Source organism: Culex pipiens, chromosome 3, assembly GCF_016801865.2.
Source record: "Culex pipiens pallens isolate TS chromosome 3, TS_CPP_V2, whole genome shotgun sequence".
Taxonomy (NCBI): domain Eukaryota; kingdom Metazoa; phylum Arthropoda; class Insecta; order Diptera; family Culicidae; genus Culex; species Culex pipiens.
The window spans coordinates 93,920,025-93,944,450 of NC_068939.1; the positions used below are offsets into that span (position 1 = coordinate 93,920,025).

Below are 24,426 nucleotides of genomic sequence, written 5' to 3' on the forward strand. Positions count from 1 at the left end.
CCCTAAATATTTAATGTTCTAATAATCTTAAACTCAATTCGACGTACGATAAGAAAAAGCAAACCCATAATCACCATCTGAGATCACAAACGTGATCCTCCGTCCTCTCGAGTGTATGTCCTAACTTTGTTACCCGAAAAAACATAAAACCAATATGTGGTTCACTTGAAACAGCTTCTGAGCTACCCCAGCTGGCTCTATATCGATACTAGTGAGCAAGCAAAAGCCATAAATTACCATTATATGTGAATTTAAACAATTAAGACGGGCAGCAGCAGCTCCAACTTCCCAGACTCCCGTTACGTGGCCTGGAAAGGGGAAATCCCAACATGTAGAACTCTGAACGGAGTTGAAATCAGAGGCCACAGCTGGTGGCAGATTCGCTCCCGGGGCTGCTGGGGGAAAAAGGGACAAGAAGTTATCGGCGAACGTGGTTCGGTGTAATTTTCTTCCAAAGAGTTAACCGCTGTTTAAGTATAGATAAGCACTTGTACACACACTCACACGTACAGCAGCACTTGATACTCCCCCGCAGTTTAGACTCATGTGAGGGGTTGGGTCACGTGTTGGCTCAAAGTTCCACACAAGCATTCCACAAACTGCCAACAGCACTTTCCGATCTCCGGGGCCAAGACGGCCAAGGCAACTGACACTGCTGTTGTTGTTGTGGGCTGCACTGAATGAATGCACTTCTCTGCAACATGCACTTGACGCGTGCTATCTTGTCTTTATTATTGCCTCGATCTAGCGGAGTGTGCTTTTGTGTCCATGTCCTGATGGGTTTCACATTGTGTGGTGAGTTTGGTTGAAGTTAAGTTTGCAACTTTGTTGAAGAGATGATACATTAAAGGTGCGATAAAAATGAGATTCTAAAATGACAAGTTGGATGTTTTAATGGGGAATTTATTTGAAACGTTTTCGAGAATAAAACACACGAAAAATGATCTTCGAATAATGAAACTAAAATTTGATTGAATAATTAGTTCAAACTTTATGATAACTAAGGAGCTAAGCAGAAACCCGTTGAAACATTTTTGGAAACTTCAGGCCAGTTGGAGCCAGTTACACTCGAGAATGACATTTGAGAAGGGCGTAAGTGTTTTCAATATTTTTGTATTTCGTAATTTAAATATTGTTGTATCTTGAAGCTTTTGCATCGTATCAAAAAGTGGTCAAAGACAAACATGTAGGAAATTTGACGGGCTTTCCAAAAAAAATACACTGAAAGAAAAAAACACGCCACTTTCATGCGATTTTTTGATTTTTAAGTTTGAAAGTAAAATTTAAAGGTTGAGCAACTCACCTAAAAAAATACTAAAATCATTTATTGAAACTGTTTTTTTTTTTTTCAAAAGTGCTCTAAACATCAAAATTTTCAAAAACCGAACACGAATAAAATAAAAGTCTCGATATTGACCATTGTCCTAAGTTCAATCCTTGTGAAGTTACAGCGGTTTAAGAAATAAAAATGTTGAAAAAATAGGTTTTTTGATGGTTTTTGGCAATTTCTTTATGATAGACATAATTTTTCATTCTGGAAAATATTTTTACCGGAAAGCTCGTCCAATTTCCAATAAGTTTGTCTTTGACCACATTTCAATTGGATGTATGGGCTAACAGATACACAAAAATATTAAAAACTAGAGCGTCCAATTTCCCGGGGTTATAAATTTCCCGGGAAACGGGAAATTTTCAACCAATTTCCCGGGAAATCCCGGGAATTCCCGGGAAATTTTAAATATATTGAAAAAAGTTCAGAAACAATTTTCAATATATTTAAAATTGTTTCTGAACTTGAGTTTGTGTGCGAGCTTCGTCGGAGGATGACAGGATTAGGCCTGCGCATCCTTTGGTGAAAAAAAAGTCGTGAAAAAGTGAAAAAAATAAGAAAATCCGACGAGTTGGTCGGGCGTCTGGGCCAGGTTGTGTGCGAGCTTCGTCGGAGGAGGGGAAAAAATAATGAAGTGTTATACAAATGCCATTTATTAATCATTATATACGCGCTGATCCCTGTTTTGCCTGATGGGATTGGAAGTTTAAAGATAGTTCGAGAACCCGTCTGGTTCTTGCTCTACGTTTAGGCCGCTAGGATCTCTGCCATTCTGAAATGGGTCATTGGAAGCAGCGCGAAGGGTTTTAACCACCTAATACCCGGGACTGAGATATGTTGTATCAGCATAAACCAAGTCTGATACAAACTATACTTTCCCATAATTTCGCTGCCGTCCAGCGGGTATTGGATTGGACCACACACACACATTGAAAATTGTTTCTGAACTTGTTTCTGATAAATATTAAGCAAAAAATTATAAAGGAACGTAATTCAAATTGTACTTACATCTCATTTGATCATGGTAATCAAAAAATTGTTAAACAAACTCTCTATCTTACTTTGGCAGTAAGGGGTTTATATATTTTATTAACGAAATAACACCAGTAATTCTATTAAAAATCATATCTACATTATAGTAAATCATTTTCATTATGCAAGATCTTTTTCCAGTTGTTTCAAAAATTAATATCATCAGAAAATATTGTCGATATGAAAATTTCTTATAATCTGATACATTTATGAACTTAACAATGAATATAATTAAACAAAATAATGATAAGTTTTCTCATAATTTTTTTTAAGAGCCTTTTCAAAATATTGGTTCCAAAAAGTTAAGAAATTGTATACTTCCGCTTGAATTTCGGGAATTCCCGGGAAATTTACAAATTTCCCGGGAAACGGGAAATATTTTTTTCCGGGAAATCCCGGGAATTCCCGGGAATTTTTTTCCCGGGACGGGAAATTGGACGCTCTATTAAAAACACTTACGCCCTTCTCAACTGTCATTATCGAGTGTAACTGGCCTATATACACAAAAATTGCTTATATAAGCGTAGGATAACATGTCTACAATGTTTCATTGAAATCGAAGAGAGGGTCGGGTACAACCGATTACCTATTTGACATGGAATTGATCTATAAACATATTTTATTTATTTTAATTGGAAAAGGCAATTATAAATCAGTTGATAAATGTGGATTGATAAGTGACAATGAAAAACAATAATTTTTCAAAAAAAAATAATTTAAGGGAGCTGAATCCTAACAACTAGCAGTCTGATCTATTTTCATTGTACCGTTATTTTCGATGACAAATTTGACTGTGCAGGTATAAATTAACTTTTTAAATTTTTGAATGACGACGTTCGATATTTTCGAAATAGAACATTTTTTTCACAAGCTCAACGCTTTGGTTCCTGATTGAACACTATCAATTATGTTTGAAAATTGAAAAATACAAAACATTGTTTTTTTCAAATTTAACGTACACAGCAATTCCTTACGAAAACAGCACGATTCGAAAAAAAAAATAGTTGCCCAATCGGGCCCAAAATTAGAGTGACCGAATCATTTAGACCTGTGTTTTTTTTGTTTAGCCATTAGGGTGACCTATATCGGGTTATTTTGGTTCACAATATTATAATTTTCGATGATTTTCTCAAAATAAACCCGATTTTACCTCTCTTGAACGCAAATGATAAGTGATTTGATTGGCTTGTTGAGAAAAATACTTTCAAAAATATAGCCTAATATCTGAACTTCAAATGCGGTGTTGGAGATTTCAAGACGTTATAGCTTATATTTAAAAATATTTTTATCTGACTGCTCGAACAATTAAAAAAAAAATAAAAATCTTGAAGTTTTATTGAATCGATGCTAATATTTTCCAAAGTTTTTGTCTCTCGGCTCTAGACAGGGTCAAGGGGAAAGACAACAAAATAAAAAAATATATAAAAATTTAAATAACAAGACCCAAATTCTTTTGAAATTTTGAAGTATTTTTGAAAAATTAATATTATGCCCTTTGATTTTTCTGGAGCTGATTTTGAAGGAGCGGGTGAAAAAACTTTTTAAAATATTTGTGCCAACTTTAACAGGATTAAGGGTCATATTTTTTGAAAACAAAAACTTTTCACCAAAACTGCGAAAGCTTTAAAATTCAAGTGATGAGATTTACTTTTTTGCATAATACAATTTTCGTAAATGGATAAGGCCTTTTTTATTCGAATAGTGCAGTTTCGTGGAGAATTGCTAAGCGGAATAATCGCAATTTTTAAAAGTCCCAATCATTATCTAAAATGATACCAAATTGATTTAGATGATTCAAATTTTCTCTTAGCACAAAGCACCATGCGCCTCCAGCAAATAGTACAGGGAACCCATTTCGATGGAGATGCATGATACTTTAAATTCAGTGATTGAATTTAAAGAACTGTCCAGACTTGATTATCTGAGGGCCTCGGAAAAATTTCTTATGTTTCATTGTCGAGCTTAAGTATGACTAGACTAATCTGAAGTGATTTAGAATTTTTAATTCCAAGATGGCGGCCAATATGGCAGTGACGAAATATTGGGAAAAATGCATTTTATTAATTAATAGGCAATATACTATTGAAATCTGAATAAAATGGGGTCGCTGAACTGAAATTTGATGTTTTTAACAAGAAAATGAAAAAAATAACGAAAAAGAATTTTTTGGTTGTGATTTGATTATCCGAAGTCCCATACAAACCTACGGATAATAGAACTTCGGATAATCGAAATTTCGGATAATCGAGGCTTCGGATAATCGAGCCTGGACTGTTCCATGAATCGGTGTATCCATTGGTTATATACCAATATCCGATCATAATTTTTAGTTTTTTTTTTCAAGATCTCAGAATTCAGGAGACATGTTATCAATTTAATACCCACACAGAGAAAAATAATGCAAATTTGGAAGCTGTAATTTTGGAAGGTTGAATATTACCTCTTTTATGATGTAATTTTACCTCATTTTAGACTGGAAAAGTGACATTACTCCAGAAAAGTGGTAAAATTACACATTTTTAGAGGTAAAATTACACCTTTTTTCTGACATAAAAGATGTACCCCTTCCCAGATGTAATATTACCACGATTTTTTTTTCTGTGCAAGTAACATTTTTTTCCAGGAGTTCTACAAGAGCTCTTCAAGATAGCTTCAGTATAGCAGTTTGGACTGCGGTAGGATAAAACTCTCTTCAAGGAATCTTCCAAACTCCTGAAGAAGTTTTGAAGAGAATTTTATCCTACCGCGGTCTAAACTGCTACACGGAGAAAAAAGAGTTCCTAAAATCGTGAACAAGCGTTCATGAAAATGGGAACCACGAACAAAGTGTTCAAATTCCATGGTACGTTTTTCGAAATCGTACCATGAGATTTGAACACTTTGTTCGTGGTTCCTATTTTCATGAACGCTTGTTCACGATTTTGGGAACTCTTTTTTCTCCGTGTATGCTGTAGATATCTTGAAGAGCTCTTGTAGAACTCCAAGAAAAAATGTTACTTGGGTAATCTACACACAAAACAATATTTCCGAATGTTACATCATTTATGATGTAACACTTTTGCACGTCATTAAACATTTAAATTTAAATGCAATTTGATGTAAATTTGCGACAAATTATATGTAAAAACATGATTTTACGTTTGATTCAACCGTTTACGTCGAATCTCAAGATTACAACAACTGAGTTTACATGTGATTCATTTTTTCCGTTTCGAGTAAATTCACATATTTTTTCTGTGTATGTAAAAATTTACTCTTCTTTAAAAAAAACTCTGTTTAAAAAAAGATATTTGTTTTAAATTATACCAATTTTGTTTCAAATTATATCAATACTCGGATTAGTTTTCAAAAAGCCGTATGAGCCATTTGTAAACAAAGCCCTTTTGGCATCGGTAACTTTTTTAAGTATCGTCACCATTGGGTCAAAGGGGTGAAACTGTGTCATACCAATTGACATTTTTTTGAAAAATTCAAGATAAACTTAGTGTTTGAGTTAGAAGGGGCACCATATTTATTTTTTTTTACTATAACAATTCCATGATCAAATTAATGTTTTTCAAATGAACATAATCCTTAAAAATCACAAAATAAGGTACTTTTCAATGCTTGCTTGTAAATAAATAAAATATTACTGTTACAACATCTACTTGGAGTAAACTAACATGCTATCACAAGAAGCTCTATCCTTAAATTCGCCAGCAATTGTTCCACCTTTCTCAACCCCCTTTTCTACGTGTGGTCCACCAAACACTTCCGTCGAGCACGAGCGTATCCTCCAGAGCATCCCACCACCTACTTCCGCAGAAGCAGACACACACACACTCGTGGCACATTAAATTATTCATGGCACTTCACTTCACTTTGGTATAACGAATGAGAGAGGAGGGTTCTCCTTCGTTCTCGGTGTAAGTGCACCACCGCCACACCGTGAGTTTGGAGAAGAATTACAGTCACGCTAGGATTAGCTGCTGCCATTTTTTGGCTATTTGGAAATAACTATTTTGTATTAAGTTGTTTTTCAATTTTGTAAAAAAGATGTGTGTAATGAAGCAAATTCCTTTAAAAAAACTCTGAAACTTTAATCAGAATTATTCTTTCACGTCAATGCGAGAACTATGTATTCTCATCATCAAAAAACCTTGCTTAACATTTTTCAGATTGCTTTAGATAATTTTTATACAAATTGAAAGAATAAACGACAGTCGAATTACGGAAATAAACCACATAAATACAATTTATCGATCATCTTTCGAAGAAATTTAGCTCATCAACCCAGTTTAGCATCGCACGTGACTTGACCGAAGGCTAGAGAGCCCAAACCTGTGATATTGGTTGAAGAACTTCTCACGACCTAGAGAAGAGGAAAAACACGGAAAAACTTTAGGACCACCGCTGTGCAACTGGTACTTACCTTCCGTGTGTGTGTGTGTGTGTATGTTTGTGATGAAAATTTTATTGCCACCCCCCTCGAAGCGAAAGAGGAAATTGGTGTAAGTGAAAATGCTCATCTCAACGACTGTGTGTAGTAGTGTTGCAGTGAGTTGGTGGAAAGGAAGCTCCCAGCGCCAAGATATCATCCGCTTTAACAAACGGGCAAAAAGTGCATTGCTAACGACAAGTAAACAGATTAAATATAAAATTCTATCTACTTTTCACCAGAACAATGAATATTTTAAAACGCACGGCACGATCCACGTTCCATTTCCGAACGCAGCAAGAGAGGAACCATTTGTTGAAGACCAAGCTCGTCCCCGGGAAAAAAGGGGTTTTGAATTGGATTATGCTGTTGATTCTGATCCAGACCCCAGCAGCGGCGGGACGGGATTCCAACCATGGTTGCAGAATAAGGAGCACAAAAAAAGTATATTACGACAGCGTTCGGAGAAGAAAAATGGGTTTGCACCCGAGGAGCTTGAATCATTTTCCGTATGTTACTCCTCTTTTATGTTTGAACTAATAACCATTTATCACTGACGGTCATTGCCACGACTGCAGGAATGAATTTTGCGCTAAGAAAGGACATGAAAATGATATTTGTCGTGCCTTCCGGTATGACAAAAAATCTTTTAGTAAGTATTTAATTAAAATAAACAATCTTGTGTGTGTGTGTGCAACCAACCAAACGGGACCACGCGGTCGCTTCTTACAAATTGAGTTGTTTCCATGTATTTTAGATTTTAAATCCTATACATGCAAATAACTCGCATAGGCATTTGGAAGACGTTAGCTCTGCCGAGCTTCGGTGACCCATTTCTACGCAGGCTAGCCGTGCGCGAGGTACTTCAGCTTGAATCGACAAGCCCCGCCCTTAAGAACGTTTGCATCAATCGGATTCAAACGTTATTTAGCACTTCCGAGTCCTTGTCAAATGGACAAAGACCCAGCACGTATATAGTTTGTAGTAGTGGTATTCCTAATTCTACCAATCCAAAGGACGGAGGATCGAACCCCGGTTCAAGCGACTTTGATGTTTCGTTCATGTTTAGAGTTTCAAAAAATCATATTTCCTGATCTTTCTCGTTTGGAGCAGATGGGAATCGAACCCAGGATCATTCGCTTACAAAGCGGACACCGTAACCAGTCAGTCACGGCTGCTCCATATTTCCAATTCATCCGTCAAACCGGCAGCGATTACATTCCGATTTCGTCACGAATCCGGCGACTTCTCGAGCCGCCTGCATTTTGAGCCGCTCAGAAATCGAGCCGCCAATTTCAGCAAACGTTGCCTACTCCCGCCCCCTTCACTCACTACTCAACTCCTTCAACATTTTCCTCAGCAATTTTCACAACTTTACAACAATAAAAACTTGGAAAATCCACCCATTTTTTCTCTTGAAGGCCACCTCCTGTATCGGCAGAAATTACTGACCAAAATTTAACAAATGGCTTCAAAAAACTCCGTTCGGTGACCGAGATTTCTCATCACAGTGTCACTTCTTCACAACACCCAAATCACATGAAAACCTGCAAAAATCCGTCTGAATTCTTGTACCACTCAAAACCACTACAGTACCGAAAGAACTTCTTACGGAATGTCCGGCCGGAAAGTCTAAAAATCACGAACCGTAAAACGTCACGATGAAAAATTCGAAACGAGGAGAAACCAAAAAACACGCGGAGCGCAAATTCTTGTCAACCAACCGCCTTAATTAAAAAAAAAAAAAAAAAAAGCATATGTTTCAATATTAACAAAATGATTGCGTTTACAGTCCAGACTCATTATCCGAAGCCTCGATTATCCGAAGGTTTGTATGGGAATAATCAAATCACGAATCAAAAAATCGTTTTTTTTTTCTTTTTATTGTTTTAAACATCAAATTCGAGTTCTGCGACTCCATTTTAGTCAAATTTGAATAGTTGATTGCTTATTATATAATAAAATGCATTTTTTTAATATTTTGTCACCGCCATATTGGACGCCATCTTGGATTAAAAAAAGTTAATCACTTTAGCGTTGTTTTGGGGTCATACTTAAGCTCAACAATCGAAAATAAGACAGCGAAATTTTTTTTCGTGATTCGATTGTCCGAAGTTTCGATTATCCGAAATTGTTTCGAGGCCTCCGGACAATCGAGTCTGACCTGTATTGCATTTCTGTACTTAAACTACCTAGTTTTTTTGCCCGTCGATGAACCTCGTTGAATAAATACACGACTCTTACTGAAAAATGTTCTGTTTACCTATTACGTAAACAACTATTTCAATGATATATTATTTTTTATTTGTTCTAAGGTCGCCGTTGATTATTTTCGAAGCAAATTGACCATCAATCTAAAATGCTCTGTATTGAATTCAATTTAAAGCATGTGCTGATTGTTGCCTTCTTGAAGCCACTGAAAGAATTTTTGGTCTAAATCAAATGTGTTTCAAAATTTATATAATTTTGTGGTACAATCATTGACGTCCTAGTTGGCAATCATTGATTTATGATGATTTCTATAACTTTACAAGGAATGGGATAATAGTTACCAAAAGGAATCAGCATGTGTAGGGCACTATTCTAAACAACTTGTAGAAGGAATCTTGTCAAATTATTGATAGCGATTCAAAATTTATAAAAAATCATGGCAATGATGGAAGTCTTCACGTTAAGGACGTCGTGGACGTCGGTCATTAAAAAACTTCAATGCGCCTTAAATTAAGTTTTGAACTTGACAGATTGTTTGCATACGGTTTATTCGCCGTCTAGCAAACAGAGAACCGCGAGTCGGGGAATTTTCACGATTACAAACACCTGATCAACTCAATCAACTGCTGGGACTGCCCGATGTTCGAAAGAACTTTCTGTCAGCGATCATTTCCGAAAACGAAATTTGATCACTCACACACAGCAACAATCGGTGAATTACAAAGCCTAAACGATCGAAAAATGAGCACTACTCTAGCAGACGCCCGAACGAGACAACGTGCTCTCGTTTTTCGTCTCGCTCTCATTCGTGTATTTGCTGCGTGGTGACAGGAGTCATTTGAATGCGATCATGGGAGAGATGATCGCAATCCCGATAGAATGACAAACGACCGTTCTCGAATGTATTTTTAGAGAGAGGCAACTGTGTGAGGACTGTGTGAGTGATTTTGCGTACACACTAACCAAAAATCTAGATTTCCTGAGATCCATATACCACTTTTCATACGAATAATATAACCATTTTTATGGTTGTAGTATCTGAACTTAAAAAAATCTTACGAAAAAGTGGGATATGGAACTCAAAAAATCATGATTTTTGGTAAGGGTGTAGCACACATTCGTTTGTGTGTGAAATGAACGAAAGCAGAATGTAATATAAAAAAACTGAAGAAGATTAAAGTGTTGTGTCACCTAGACCAATGGTTTTCACGATGGCGCATTTGTTTTTGACACACTACATAGAAAGTATTAAAAATATGTGGCGGTGTTGCGCTTTTAGAACAATTTTAATTTTTCGAAAAAAATAAAAACTGTTAAGACATTCTCAGATGTTAAATGAAAAATAAATATAAATATATAATTTTATATTCAAGACAAACTTTTGAAAAGTGTTCTGGATATAAAATATGTCCCTTTCCAAATGATACTCTTGAATTTAAAATGTTGATAACATTGTTGTCGGAAAGATCACAACATTTCACTAATATTTCATTTTTGACATTGAAAATTTAATCGATAATTCGATGCCTCTGTGCTCTCTAGCATTAAGCTTGCAGGTATTCAAATTTCTGTAAAAAGTACTTTTTCACTCTAAAATCGAATTAACATCTGAGAGAGTGGTCGTGGCTGAATGGTTACGATGATCGCTTTATAAGCAAATGGTCCTGGGTATTTATCTGCTCCCAACGTGAAAATTCTGCACTCATTGAATTTGGAATCAATGAAAAAAAAAAAACGATTTAATCACACCAGGGGTGAGAAGGAGCCTTTCTTACTAAAGAATATAACTTCTTTCAATTCATAACATCGACTTTGTTTATTTATAACGTCAGCACAAAAGAAAGTGACATGATACAAAAAATCTTATGATGAAAGCAAGGTATTATTAATGATGTGTTTTCCAAAAGAAATTGAAAACGCAATTTTCACCAAAAGAATATTTTTAATCGTACAAATTCTTAATCAAACAAGCGTTTATGACAAACGCAAGCATGGCAAGCTTCCCATGCGCCAGTGACGACGCACACCGCGGTTTTGGTTTTCTAGTTTTGGTACGAGCCCAAAAACCGAACAAAGCAGGCGCAAAGCAAAACCGAGGAACAAGTGAACCGCGTTTGCCGCACAGTGCAGGGAAGCTTGCCATTCAGCATCTAGGAAAGTGAGAGAGTCAGAGATAGCTATTTTTACACACTCAACCGCGATACCTTAGGTAGATAGCTATTGGCGTCACGAGCATTGAAAACTTTGAAAACGATATAAGCGATGGAAAGCTTAGAAAGCTTCTATTGGAATCCAATGAACTCTGTTAAATAAACTTACGAAATCACGACAAAATGAAGCCTACTTAAAGGCGATTTAAGGAGCACACGGGAAACAAATTGTTTGTAGCCGGAAGAATGTCCTAGGTCACAAAAGTTTTTGCATAAACACTGGACAGTTATGCAAAAACGGACAAAGCAAAAGAAACCGAAAAGCTACGATATCTTACATGTTGAAAGAACGACGGTAGACAAGCTACTACAAACGAGTATAAGTCGAGCCAAAACATATGTGCGCCAGCATTCTCGCGCCAGTATTCGAAGCTCAACTTGACAACTTGTCGACTTGGCGACGAAGCGTCGAAAATCAATTCAGTGTGATTTTTTATCGATTTTTCCGATTAATATTCATGCTGTATCATTTTATTTACGAAGATGAAAATGGCGTTCAGCCATAAAGTAAAACCTATAACGTCATGATTCGAAATCCGGTCACTTAGTAGCATATCATTTTTTTTAATAGCTGGCAAAAATCATGTAATAAGTTGGAAATGTAAAAATATCATCAGAATGTAGTATAAACAATCAGTTTCAAGAAAATGCATGCAAAATATGTCTTTTCCGACAATTTTTCATCAGAATTTTAAAATTAAAATGACTTGTTGTGCTTCGAATTCCGGACACTGATAAAAACTGATTCGAAATCCGGACAATCGATTTTACTTATGAATCGCACAAATTTGGACTGAAATGTTAGTGAATGGCATTCTTTAGATCTCAAATAAGCTGTTAACATTAAAACAATCGATAGTTTATATAAAAATTTGCTAGAATTCAAGGAAATCAAAACCATAAATTTCTGCTTTGCCTTCCCGGTGCTTCGAACGCCTATGAAATATTTCAAGTGAAATGTTTCGCATTTTTGGTAAACTTACAATTATTTTATTGTGGCTTGACTCGCTCTACTGTTGGCGTGGTAGGTTGGCCTAAACGGTTCGCGAATTCAAAATGCGTTTTTTATTGTGAAATGTAATTGTTAATATGGCAAAAAGTGTTTAAATCGGAAAAAAGATCGAGGTAAGCTATGATCGCGACCGGTTGGTTTGAATTTTCGATCCGCGTTTTTTTTTGTCGTCTTCTGAGGATTTCTATCAAAGTCTTATCGGCTAGTTCTGGAGGATCTTGTGAGTGGCAGTGGAAAAGGTGGAGATGGTGGATATATCCGGGTTTCGATTCCTTGTGTGGATTTGGCCAGGTGACGTTGCTGATCTGCTGGTTTTACGGGAAGTCGTCGCTAAGCTGGGTTGGAGCCACAATCGCGCAAATGGCAAGAAAATCTTGGGAAATCTTCGTTGCGGTCGTTGATAAAAACCGTGTACCCAAATCCCGATGAGAGAATTCCATTTTGAGAAAAAATCAAGGTTTCTTTTCATTATTTGAAATTTAAATGTTTGACATTTGCAAAGACCACGGTTTTTGTTTTCATGGCTACCTTCGTTTTTTTTTACCAATTATTTTTGACAAAAATGGTGATAATTGTTTTCTGTTTTTTAGGCATTCGCTTTCATAAACTTCATTTCTTATATATCCAGAGATTTTTTTTTTGGTTAAAAAGGATCCTATAAACATAGGAAAGATCATAGTAAAAGGAACACTTCAACGTATTTCTATCGGCTTGTCTCTTGAGAAAAACCTAGGAGCTGACGGTTGGTAAACCATCCGGTTGTGCCTTTTGAAGATTTGCTGTTTCTTGGTGAGAGCTTTCAATAATTATTTACTAGATGATTATATTCCCCTATATTGTTATACTATAAATTAAATAACCTTCCTTCCCCTCACCTTCTTTCCCATTCCCCAATTCCCATTTAACCAGTTCCACTTCCTCCCTAAAAATATAATTATCTGCCAAATTTACACTAACACACCACACCTAACTGATTCGGAGCGTTTGGTACGGTATGTCCACGCATCCTTCCTCCCCTGTAGATTCTGTGAAATGTGATCCGTTCTCAGAATCCTCTCTGCGGTAAACACAACGCAGTAGGGCTGGCCGCTTTAATTTTTGTAATACATTTTCGGGTGTTCTCGGATGTACTGCAATTATTAATATTGACAAGAAAAGTGCTTGGGGCGTAATCTAATCACAAGACTTTCCAGCATGCTTTCATCGGACTGGCTGCGTTTGTGTTAGATTAGATTAGATTAGATATGGCAAAAAGTGTTTAAATCGTCGCGTGTGTTCATTTTCCTTGTGAAAAAGTTGGAGTTTAGTGAATTTCCCAAGAATACTGAGAGAAATTCGTGAAATAAATTTGTTTTCCAAGCGTCTCCAAGATGAAAGCTTGATTTTGAAGTGGCAGCAGAAACAGAAGACGTGTGCCAGTATTGGTGATGGTTCATCGTGCTGGGAAGCACACGATAGTATTAGTGTGACCGCTTGGTTGTGGGAGAGGGAGGGGAATTCGAGAGAAAATTTATGCTGTTCTCTTTTGGTGTGTGTTGCAAGCTTGCCGGTGACGCTATGTTTATGGGTTGCTGCGATGAGAACAGCCTGGCAGCATAAAAAAATGGGTGCGGAAGAGAGCACTGTAGAGACCCGAAAGCTAGAGCTAGAGCGAGATATTTGTCCAGTCTGATCAGTCTGTTGAGCATCGGTGTGTTGGCAAGAAAGAGAAAGCAGTTTTAGCGTTTGCTTTGATGCGAAGATGACTGAAGTGAGGAAGAAAATTTTGTTTTATTTGTTTTGATCGGTTTAAAAAAATGTTGAAGGCAAACAGCAAAATCTAAAAAATGACTGCTGTTTTTGTAGCTTGGCTGTTGTGTGCATTTTTTATTTTGAATTTTTGTACCTCAATGAAAAGAAAGTTGTGCTAAGCCATTTTAGTTCAAAATAGTGAAATTATGGCGAAACTCAACTCGAATTCGAGGAAAAGTTAGAAAAATTGTGTTGTGTAAAAGTTACATGAAGAAAACTTTTTATATAGAGTGTGCGACATGCTCCACTCACTGCACGCTTTGTTTTTGTTAATAATCGTAGTGATTTTTGTATTACTGAAATTTGGTTGTTGAAGATGACACACCGCAAGATCGTGTCCGCAGCTGCCAAGGCAAACTTTGCAGAATACACTCGCCAGGATATCTGTCGGATCGGCAAGAGGAAGAACAAGCTGTCCGTGATTTGCGACACGCAGCTGGCCGTCCGGATCCGTACGACTAAAAGTAGCTGGCAACGTCCGGATGTTTAGAAGCAGCCGATAAAGAAGGCTACCGGGATTCCAGAAACTTGGTGAGATCTATCCAAACTGAAACTGTAAAATTCTACCTGCTTATCAACAACCAATAAATACGCGCTGATCTCATTTTTGCCTTATGGGATTGGAAGTCTAAAGATAGGTCGAGGACTCTTCTGGTTCTTGGTCTATGTTTGGGCGGGGCCAGACAATGCCCAATGACCTCGGAATTGGACCGCAAGGAGCTCTGTCATTCTGAAACGGGTCATTGGAAGCAGCGCGAGGGCTGTCACCACCTAATACCCGGGACTGAGATAACATGTATCAGCATAACCCAAGACTGATACAAATTATACTTTCCCATAATTTCGCTGCCGATGTTGATTTCGCTGTTGATGTTGGAATTCATCAAATAACTCAGTTTTGACACTCATAATGCGAACTTATAACCAAATAATAGATAAAACAAGATGAAGTGTCCGGATTTCAAAGCGTACGGGAATTCGAATCATGACGTTACCTTTCTTTAGTAAGAAAGGCAAAAAGTAAATCGTTCTAAAAATTGCTCGGGATTGCCGATTGATGTCAAATTTGTTTCGAATGTTCACTCATGGTCTGTACTTTGAATGAAGGAAGAAATTAATAATTAAATAAAAAAAAATAATAAAATAAATATTATAATAATTAGAATAAAATTAATTAAAAAAATTAATTAATAATCGGATAAAATTAGAAACGAAAAATGTTGGCGAAGGGCCTTCACCTTTTTCAGGGATTTTTTTTCTGCAATCAAAAAAATCAAACCATCCACATTAACGACCCCCGGATCTTTTGTGGTCTCAATTGCAAGTTTCTGCTCGAACCTAGGAGTCCGAAGGCTTGAATGGGGAGAGCACCCAAACCTCTTTCTACTCCAAGGAACCTTCCACCCCAGTGTTTGAACTGACGACCTTCGGATTGCGAGTCCAACCGCCACCAGCGATTCCACCGGAGTAGATGGATATTTCGAAATTTGAGCGGCAACTCGCCAGTTTCAGCACATTAGCTTTCATCTGCATTCAGAAGAATCAAAATCAGATTCAGGGGAGCTGAGAACGACGCGACACAAAATTTGGCAAAATTTTACCACACACGAACATCACTCGATCTCCACGGAATTTATTTTCTTAGACGAGTTCTGTCAAGATGAATCGATAGAGCGTCAAAAATCTATGCAGTGTGATTTTTTGGCGATTTTTCCGATTTAAATTCTTGCTAAATCGTCATATTTACGAACATGACAATGATGTCCAGCCATAAAGTAAAACCTATACTTTTCTTTAGTAAGAAAGGCAAAACAACGGATTGGCAAGCAAATGCTTTCCGCTTTACCGTGGAGCATTGGTAGCTTGAGGAGGACTTAGACTGATATAATCGTCACGCATAAGCCGGATATCGTCTGGTAGACCATCTGTTTGTTCGTCAGGGCATTTTGAGTAGGATGAGGCGTTCCCAATTGCGGATAAATTCGTCGAGGAATGCTGGTGTTTTAGTTTTGGTTAAGTGTTGTTTGATGATAAATTCCTTCATGCGAGGAAAAGTTATGATGATCCCATTACAATATAATGAATAAATAATATAAAAAAATATTCATACTTTATTTTTATCAACGATGAAAAAATATATTCATAAAAAAAAAACATTTACGCCGTACTACGTCTGTTGCTCTTAGTTAAACCGTGGCTATCTGTGGACTATATGTTCTTGCATAAACTTGAATAAGAGCTTCGCAAGAAAAATAGCTCTTAAAGTTGCTTGTACAAGAGCTTTTCAAGATCAATTTCTCTAATAACTGGGTAATTCTCCGCCAACTCACACAGCAGTTGCCCCGACCCCTCTTCGATTTGCGTGAAACTTTGTCCTAAGGGGTAACTTTTGTCCCTGATCACGAATCCGAGGTCCGTTTTTTGATATCTCGTGACGGAGGGGCGGTACGACCCCTTCCATTTTTGCACATGCGAAAAAAGAGGTGTTTTTCAATAATTTGCAGCCTGAAACGGTGATGAGATAGAAATTTGGTGTCAAAGGGACTTTTATGTAAAATTAGACGCCCGATTTGATGGCGTAATCAGAATTCCGAAAAACGTATTTTTCATCGAAAAAAACACTAAAAAAGTTTTAAAAATTCTCCCATTTTCCGTTACTCGACTGTAAAAAATTTTGGAACATGTCATTTTATGGGAAATTTAATGTACTTTTCGAATCTACATTGTCCCAGAAGGGTCATTTTTTCATTTAGAACAAAATTTTTCATTTTAAAATTTCGTGTTTTTTCTAACTTTGCAGGGTTATTTTTTAGAGTGTAACAATGTTCTACAAAGTTGTAGAGCAGACAATTACAAAAATTTTGATATACATACATAAGGGGTTTGCTTATAAACATCACAAGTTATCACGATTTTACGAAAAAAAGTTTTAAAAAAGTTGGTCGTCATCGATCATGGCCGTTCATGGTCACCCGCGACAGACACGGACGACGAAACAAAGAGAAACGCAAAAAGTAACTTTTTCAAAACTTTTTTTCGTAAAATCGCGATAACTTGTGATGTTTATAAGCAAACCCCTAATGTCTATATATCAAATTTTTTGTAATTGTCTGCTCTACAACTTTGTAGAACATTGTTACACTCTAAAAAATAACCCTGCAAAGTTAGAAAAAACACGAAATTTTAAAATGAAAAATTTTGTTCTAAATGAAAAAATGACCCTTCTGGGACAATGTAGATTCGAAAAGTACATTAAATTTCCCATAAAATGACATGTTCCAAAATTTTTTACAGTCGAGTAACGGAAAATGGGAGAATTTTTAAAACTTTTTTATTGTTTTTTTCGATGAAAAATACGTTTTTTCGGAATTCTGAGTACGTCATCAAATCGGGCGTCTAATTTTACATAAAAGTCCCTTTGATGCCAAATTTCTATCTCATCACCGTTTCAGGCTGCAAATTATTGAAAAACACCTCTTTTTTCGCATGTTCAAAAATGGAAGGGGTCGTACCGCCCCTCCGTCACGAGATATCAAAAAACGGACCTCGGATTCGTGATCAGGGACAAAAGTTACCCCTTAGGACAAAGTTTCACGCAAATCGAAGAGGGGTCGGGGCAACTTTTCCCGATTTCGTGTGAGTTGGTAGAGAATTACCCAACTGCTATAAGTAACAGAGAATATATTTTATAACATCAGCCATATTAACACGAAAAAGAAACGGCAAAAATGGAAGCCGTGTGGATTTTTCAGCAATGTTTAAATTATTTGTTCCATAAAAAAACTGAGTAATTTTGATTGATTCGTACCGTCGATGCACATTTTTTCGAGGTATCTTAGAAAATGAATCAGTGAAATTTTTATGGCAGGAATTTAAGGGTTAGTTCGTCTGCGTGAAGTCAAAGTTTTATTTATTTGTTTTATGACTATATAATTGTCAACATAAGTTTTATTCCATGAAGAATGGTTGGGTTTCACGAAATAGAATATAGAGCTAATTTTGCTTCGACAAATGTACTTTACCTTTAACGAGGATAGGCAAGTTTAAGAATACCTCATTTCAGTCTTCTCTTCTATGAGGATACAAATTTTAGAAGCTTGAGAATAAGTTTAAAAACAGCAACTAAGAGCATTTGCAGACTGATGTAAATATCAACGTCCAAGCAGGTTAGTTTTTGATAACTCCTGATAAAGCTCTTGATAGCCTCTTCAAAAGGTTCTACTTTTCTCTTATCTCAGGTTTAACGCTGATTTATCGTTGTATAACTAAACTGGCTTTATGACCATTTTTGGCTAAGATAACTAAGACATTCTCTCGTCAAGAAAAGAACAAAACTAAAATTGTTACTTGGGTGGTGAATAAATTTTAAAAATATTATCCACTTATATCAATACACCGTGTTTAGGCAAAAATATATGATAATATTTTTCATCTAATGTTTTCATGTCTTTCATTCTTTCTATTCCAGTGTTCATGGACGAGCCCCGATTCGCCCAGCCCATCCCAAATGTGACGGTGGCAGTGGGTCGAGACGCAAATCTACCATGCGTGGTTGAACATCTCGGAACGTATAAAGTGAGTGTAACCTGCAACTAATTTATATCCCCACCAAACAGTTGTCATCACACATTATCCAAACACACTATGTGTAAACTATCGACAAACACCACAAACACGCTCCCAGACCACAATTATGACTGCGCTCTTGGAAAACCGCAATTAAGTTTCACACACCATCAAAGCGTTCGCGTTTCGGCTTAATCGCCACATCGAACCGTTCCAAATAACTGCCCTGACCGCCGTGTAATTGCAAATAATTACGCTCACGCCCACGTGTAATCCACGATAATCCTCAAATCGAAATGTGGTCTCTCGTCTCGTCTGATTGCAGGTCGCCTGGATCCACATAGACCGGCAGATGATACTGACGATCCACCGGCACGTCATCTCGCGGATACCGCGGTACAGTGTCACCTACGACAACTCAAACACGTGGCTGCTGCACGTGAACCAGGCCCAGCAGGACGACCGGGGCTACTACATGTGCCAGGTCAACACGAACCCCATGATCAGCCAGGTTGGCTATCTGCAAGTAGTTGGTAAGTGGATTATGGTTGTGATGTGAAAATGGGAGGGCTCTTTTTGAACGATTAGGAATGGATTTGGTTTTTGAAATGTCAATTATTGTTCAGCAAATCGATCCCAAGAAAACAGTTCGGATTGAAGGTTGAATGATGATTTACTGCAATTGTAGAAGCTTATTGGTTGTGGTGTGGTGCTGTAAATCATATTAAATGTATCAATGTTGCTAACTCAGAATTCCTACAGATAAACCTGATTATGCTCAGCAAACCTTTCTGTCTCTCTCCCCTCTCGACTGCTCCGTTTCATTATTCTCACAGTAGAATTTTGCTCCCTTCTCCGATGATGGGAAACTTTCCCCATCACGTGAAAATTTAATCATCCTCGTTACACTGATGCAAAATTACGGAAAACTCACTCCTGACACCATCCAGCTTATCCTCACATGATTAAACACCATAAAACGCATTTCGAAACCCCTTTTGCCCTCTCCGTCACTCTACTAAGGATGCTGGAGCACAATCCTGGACGTATTCTCCTTCCGTTTCTATTATTAGATTAAAAGATTGTTATATGTTTCCACACTTCCAGCAGCTCTTCGACTCCGGCTATGCTGTTGTAACAGTCGTGAGCCAGAGGAAAAGTTGGGGTGCAAATCTGATGTTGAAGGCTAGACCAAACGAGCCCTCTGTGAGAGTGAAAGAGAGTGCTAAGAGAAAAGTTTTCCCCTCTAACTTACTCGTTCTCGACGAAGTCGATCCAATTAGAAGTTGTATCGTTTATGTTGGCTGCAATCTGCTTCCACACCTCACCCCTCCCCGCCATCACACGTGGCGAAACACGTGGCTCCAAACTCCCCACAGGAAGTGTCATGAGGACTGCTTCTGCTGGTTCCTAATGCTTTCAGCACACTCACGTACACATTCACAGTGGAGTTTGGTAAAGTTCGATATAAGAACATTATCCAATATGCTCAAGATGTTGCGGTATGCAAGAGGGCGAAAAGTGCACCCAAGAACTGCAAACACACGAACACACACAGAGGAACCCGGAAAAGTCTATTGTTTGCTAGTGTGGAATACATGAGAAGTAGTTCTTGTTCGAGAGTTGAGCTTGAAAGTGTGGATGGAAGTTCTAATTTGATAAACACCCAAAGAATGACTTAAGTTTTGAGACACTTTCGAAGCGAAGCTGTGCATTGAAGTGCATTTTGAAATGGAAGTTTCGCTTGAAGCTTGGGATGCTTGATTCTAGCTTCTTGCATAATCCTATTTGCATGTCGATTGGATTAATCATATTGAGATTTATTTTGAAATGAATTGATTGGAAATGGAGAGACATAATAAGAAAATAAATGCAAAAATATTAGATTTATTCAGTTTTTACAAAATTAAAATCAGTTTTTCAATATATCAAATAAAAAAAATTAACAAATTAAAAAATTGACAAATTAATAAATTAACAAATTACCAAATTAACAAATTAACAAATTAACAAATTAACAAATTAACAAATTAACAAATTAACAAATTAACAAATTAACAAATTAACAAATTAACAAATTAACAAATTAACAAATTAACAAATTAACAAATTAACAAATTAACAAATTAACAAATTAACAAATTAACAAATTAACAAATTAACAAATTAACAAATTAACAAATTAACAAATTAACAAATTAACAAATTAACAAATTAACAAATTAACAAATTAACAAATTAACAAATTAACAAATTAACAAATTAACAAATTAACAAATTAACAAATTAACAAATTAACAAATTAACAAATTAACAAATTAACAAATTAACAAATTAACAAATTAACAAATTAACAAATTAACAAATTAACAAATTAACAAATTAACAAATTAACAAATTAACAAATTAACAAATTAACAAATTAACAAATTAACAAATTAACAAATTAACAAATTAACAAATTAACAAATTAACAAATTAACAAATTAACAAATTAACAAATTAACAAATTAACAAATTAACAAATTAACAAATTAACAAATTAACAAATTAACAAATTAACAAATTAACAAATTAACAAATTAACAAATTAACAAATTAACAAATTAACAAATTAACAAATTAACAAATTAATAAATAAACAAATTAACAAATTAACAAATTAACAAATTAACAAATTAACAAATTAACAAATTAACAAATTAACAAATTAACAAATTAACAAATTAACAAATTAACTAATTAACAAATTAACAAATTAACAAATTAACAAATTAACAAATTAACAAATTAACAAATTAACAAATTAACAAATTAACAAATTAACAAATTAACAAATTAACAAATTAACAAATTAACAAATTAACAAATTAACAAATTAACAAATTAACAAATTAACAAATTAACAAATTAACAAATTAACAAATTAACAAATTAACAAATTAACAAATTAACAAATTAACAAATTAACAAATTAACAAATTAACAAATTAACAAATTAACAAATTAACAAATTAACAAATTAACAAATTAACAAATTAACAAATTAACAAATTAACAAATTAACAAATTAACAAATTAACAAATTAACAAATTAACAAATTAACAAATTAACAAATTAACAAATTAACAAATTAACAAATTAACAAATTAACAAATTAACAAATTAACAAATTAACAAATTAACAAATTAACAAATTAACAAATTAACAAATTAACAAATTAACAAATTAACAAATTAACAAATTAACAAATTAACAAATTAACAAATTAACAAATTAACAAATTAACAAATTAACAAATTAACAAATTAACAAATTAACAAATTTACTTATCAACTTAGCAACTGATCGGTGAATCAACGAATACACCAATCAATCAATCAATGAAATAATCAACAACTTAATCAACTGATAAAAACGAAACTATTGGCACTACGCCCCCCGGGGCATGGCCTTCCTCTAACGTGGGATTTCTGCTCCAGCGCCTCTGACGAGACAGGAGAAACCGGGACCGACGTTTTACTTCACCATCCGATAGAAGCTCAGTGGATAAGGCGGGAATCGAACCCGCGTCTCATAGCATCATCGGGATCGGCAGCCGAAGCCGCTACCCCTGCGCCACGAGACCCAACTGCCGCTACCCCTGCGCCACGAATCAACTGATGAACTTATCCAATTATGATTACTATAATGTATTATGTCAAATTCACACTCACTTGATACTTACTGTTACTAAAACGCCTCATTACATAATCATAATCGAGTTGTTCCAATTTTCCACGTTTCAAGGTACACTCTAATTACACTCTCTCGCCAAAAGCTCCCGCAGAGATCAGTCGACTGGATCATTATTAATTGCGCATAATAATGACTAAATTATTCAATTCATTTAGCCAATTGAGCCTATCGCAGTTAACAACCGCGTGGGCACGCCGGGATGCTGCAAAGAGAGCGAGTATAATATTCAACTTTATGGCAATTATCCAAGTGGCGCGCCGCCGCACACCGGTACTAAAGCAGTTAGCAGCCCAAATCATCATCGAAAACTTTCATCCAGACCAGCCCAATTTGCGCCTCCCACCTCACTCTTAATTCAGTTATCGTCGCAGTGACGTGTTTTTCATTCCTCCCAGCTGTTGAATGGGAGGGCGATCGGTGAATTGGGCGGTAATTTTACGAAAATTTTGGCGAAATGGCTTTCAGGGTGGCCAAAAAGGAACGTTTGGCAGGGCCGTAATTGCTACCCCGGAAATCCTCCCCAATCGGGTCATTCGGATTAACGAGGCCAAAAAGGGGCAATCAGATGGATTAACTTTAACATGATAATGGGTTCGGTGTGTGTTTTTTTTTATTGAAAGACCTGCCAATTTCGAGTGAATCTTTGAATCTTTGAATCTTTGAATCTTTGAATCTTTGAATCTTTGAATCTTTGAATCTTTGAATCTTTGAATCTTTGAATCTTTGAATCTTTGAATCTTTGAATCTTTGAATCTTTGAATCTTTGAATCTTTGAATCTTTGAATCTTTGAATCTTTGAATCTTTGAATCTTTGAATCTTTGAATCTTTGAATCTTTGAATCTTTGAATCTTTGAATCTTTGAATCTTTGAATCTTTGAATCTTTGAATCTTTGAATCTTTGAATCTTTGAATCTTTGAATCTTTGAATCTTTGAATCTTTGAATCTTTGAATCTTTGAATCTTTGAATCTTTGAATCTTTGAATCTTTGAATCTTTGAATCTTTGAATCTTTGAATCTTTGAATCTTTGAATCTTTGAATCTTTGAATCTTTGAATCTTTGAATCTTTGAATCTTTGAATCTTTGAATCTTTGAATCTTTGAATCTTTGAATCTTTGAATCTTTGAATCTTTGAATCTTTGAATCTTTGAATCTTTGAATCTTTGAATCTTTGAATCTTTGAATCTTTGAATCTTTGAATCTTTGAATCTTTGAATCTTTGAATCTTTGAATCTTTGAATCTTTGAATCTTTGAATCTTTGAATCTTTGAATCTTTGAATCTTTGAATCTTTGAATCTTTGAATCTTTAAATCTTTGAATCTTTGAATCTTTGAATCTTTGAATCTTTGAATCTTTGAATCTTTGAATCTTTGAATCTTTGAATCTTTGAATCTTTGAATCTTTGAATCTTTGAATCTTTGAATCTTTGAATCTCTGCAGCTCAAACTAATCTGTTCTTGTTTCAGTGCCTCCCAACATCCTGGACATCGAGAGCACGCCCTCGTCGGTGGCGGTGCGCGAGAACCAGAACATCAACATGACGTGCCGGGCCGACGGCTTCCCCACGCCCAAGATCATCTGGAGGCGTGAGGACGGCCAGAGCATCACCGTCGAGCGGAAAAAGAAAGGTATGAAGCTCGATGGATTTGTTGGATAACAACTTTAATATTAACATTTGGAAAAGTTTTAGCAAAGTTTGAAAATATTTAAAAAATATTTTTCTTAAATAAATTAGAAAAATACACAGCTAAAAAAGTAGTAATCCAGCTGCGTGTAAAAGGCCTGAGTGTAAAATAAATATTGCATTATTTTATGCAATTTTATGTGGTTTTACATCCTGAAATATGTAGCCCATCAGTATGGGAAACCTACTTGACCGAAATGTCAATCTCATATATGCATTTATCCTGATAGCTCTTCACCGGTCTGATGGCCGAGTGGGCTAAGGCGCCAGTCCGTACTGTTGGTGCTGGGTTTGAATCCCGTCGGTTGCAACTTTTTTTTGTGTTTGCAAAAATTGTACATGCAGTGTGTAATATTAAGTGTTTATTTTGACGAAGGTGATGTGCATGCTTTTGCATGCGATTTTAAAATTGTTTGTACACCTTTCGAAAAA

General features: G+C 35.8%; 1 protein-coding gene across 7 annotated transcripts in view; it reads left to right on the top strand.

Moving 5' to 3' along the window:
* LOC120413404 (lachesin) overlaps positions 1-24,426 on the top strand; it is a 221,814-nt gene that overhangs the window by 166,686 nt on the left and 30,702 nt on the right. For all 7 annotated transcript variants that reach the window (XM_052709741.1, XM_052709743.1, XM_039574209.2 and 4 more), the window contains 3 exons: positions 18,472-18,578; positions 18,895-19,102; positions 23,777-23,938. In XM_052709741.1, the coding sequence (XP_052565701.1) occupies positions 18,472-18,578; positions 18,895-19,102; positions 23,777-23,938 (477 nt within the window). The remainder of the gene's footprint in view (positions 1-18,471; positions 18,579-18,894; positions 19,103-23,776; positions 23,939-24,426) is intronic.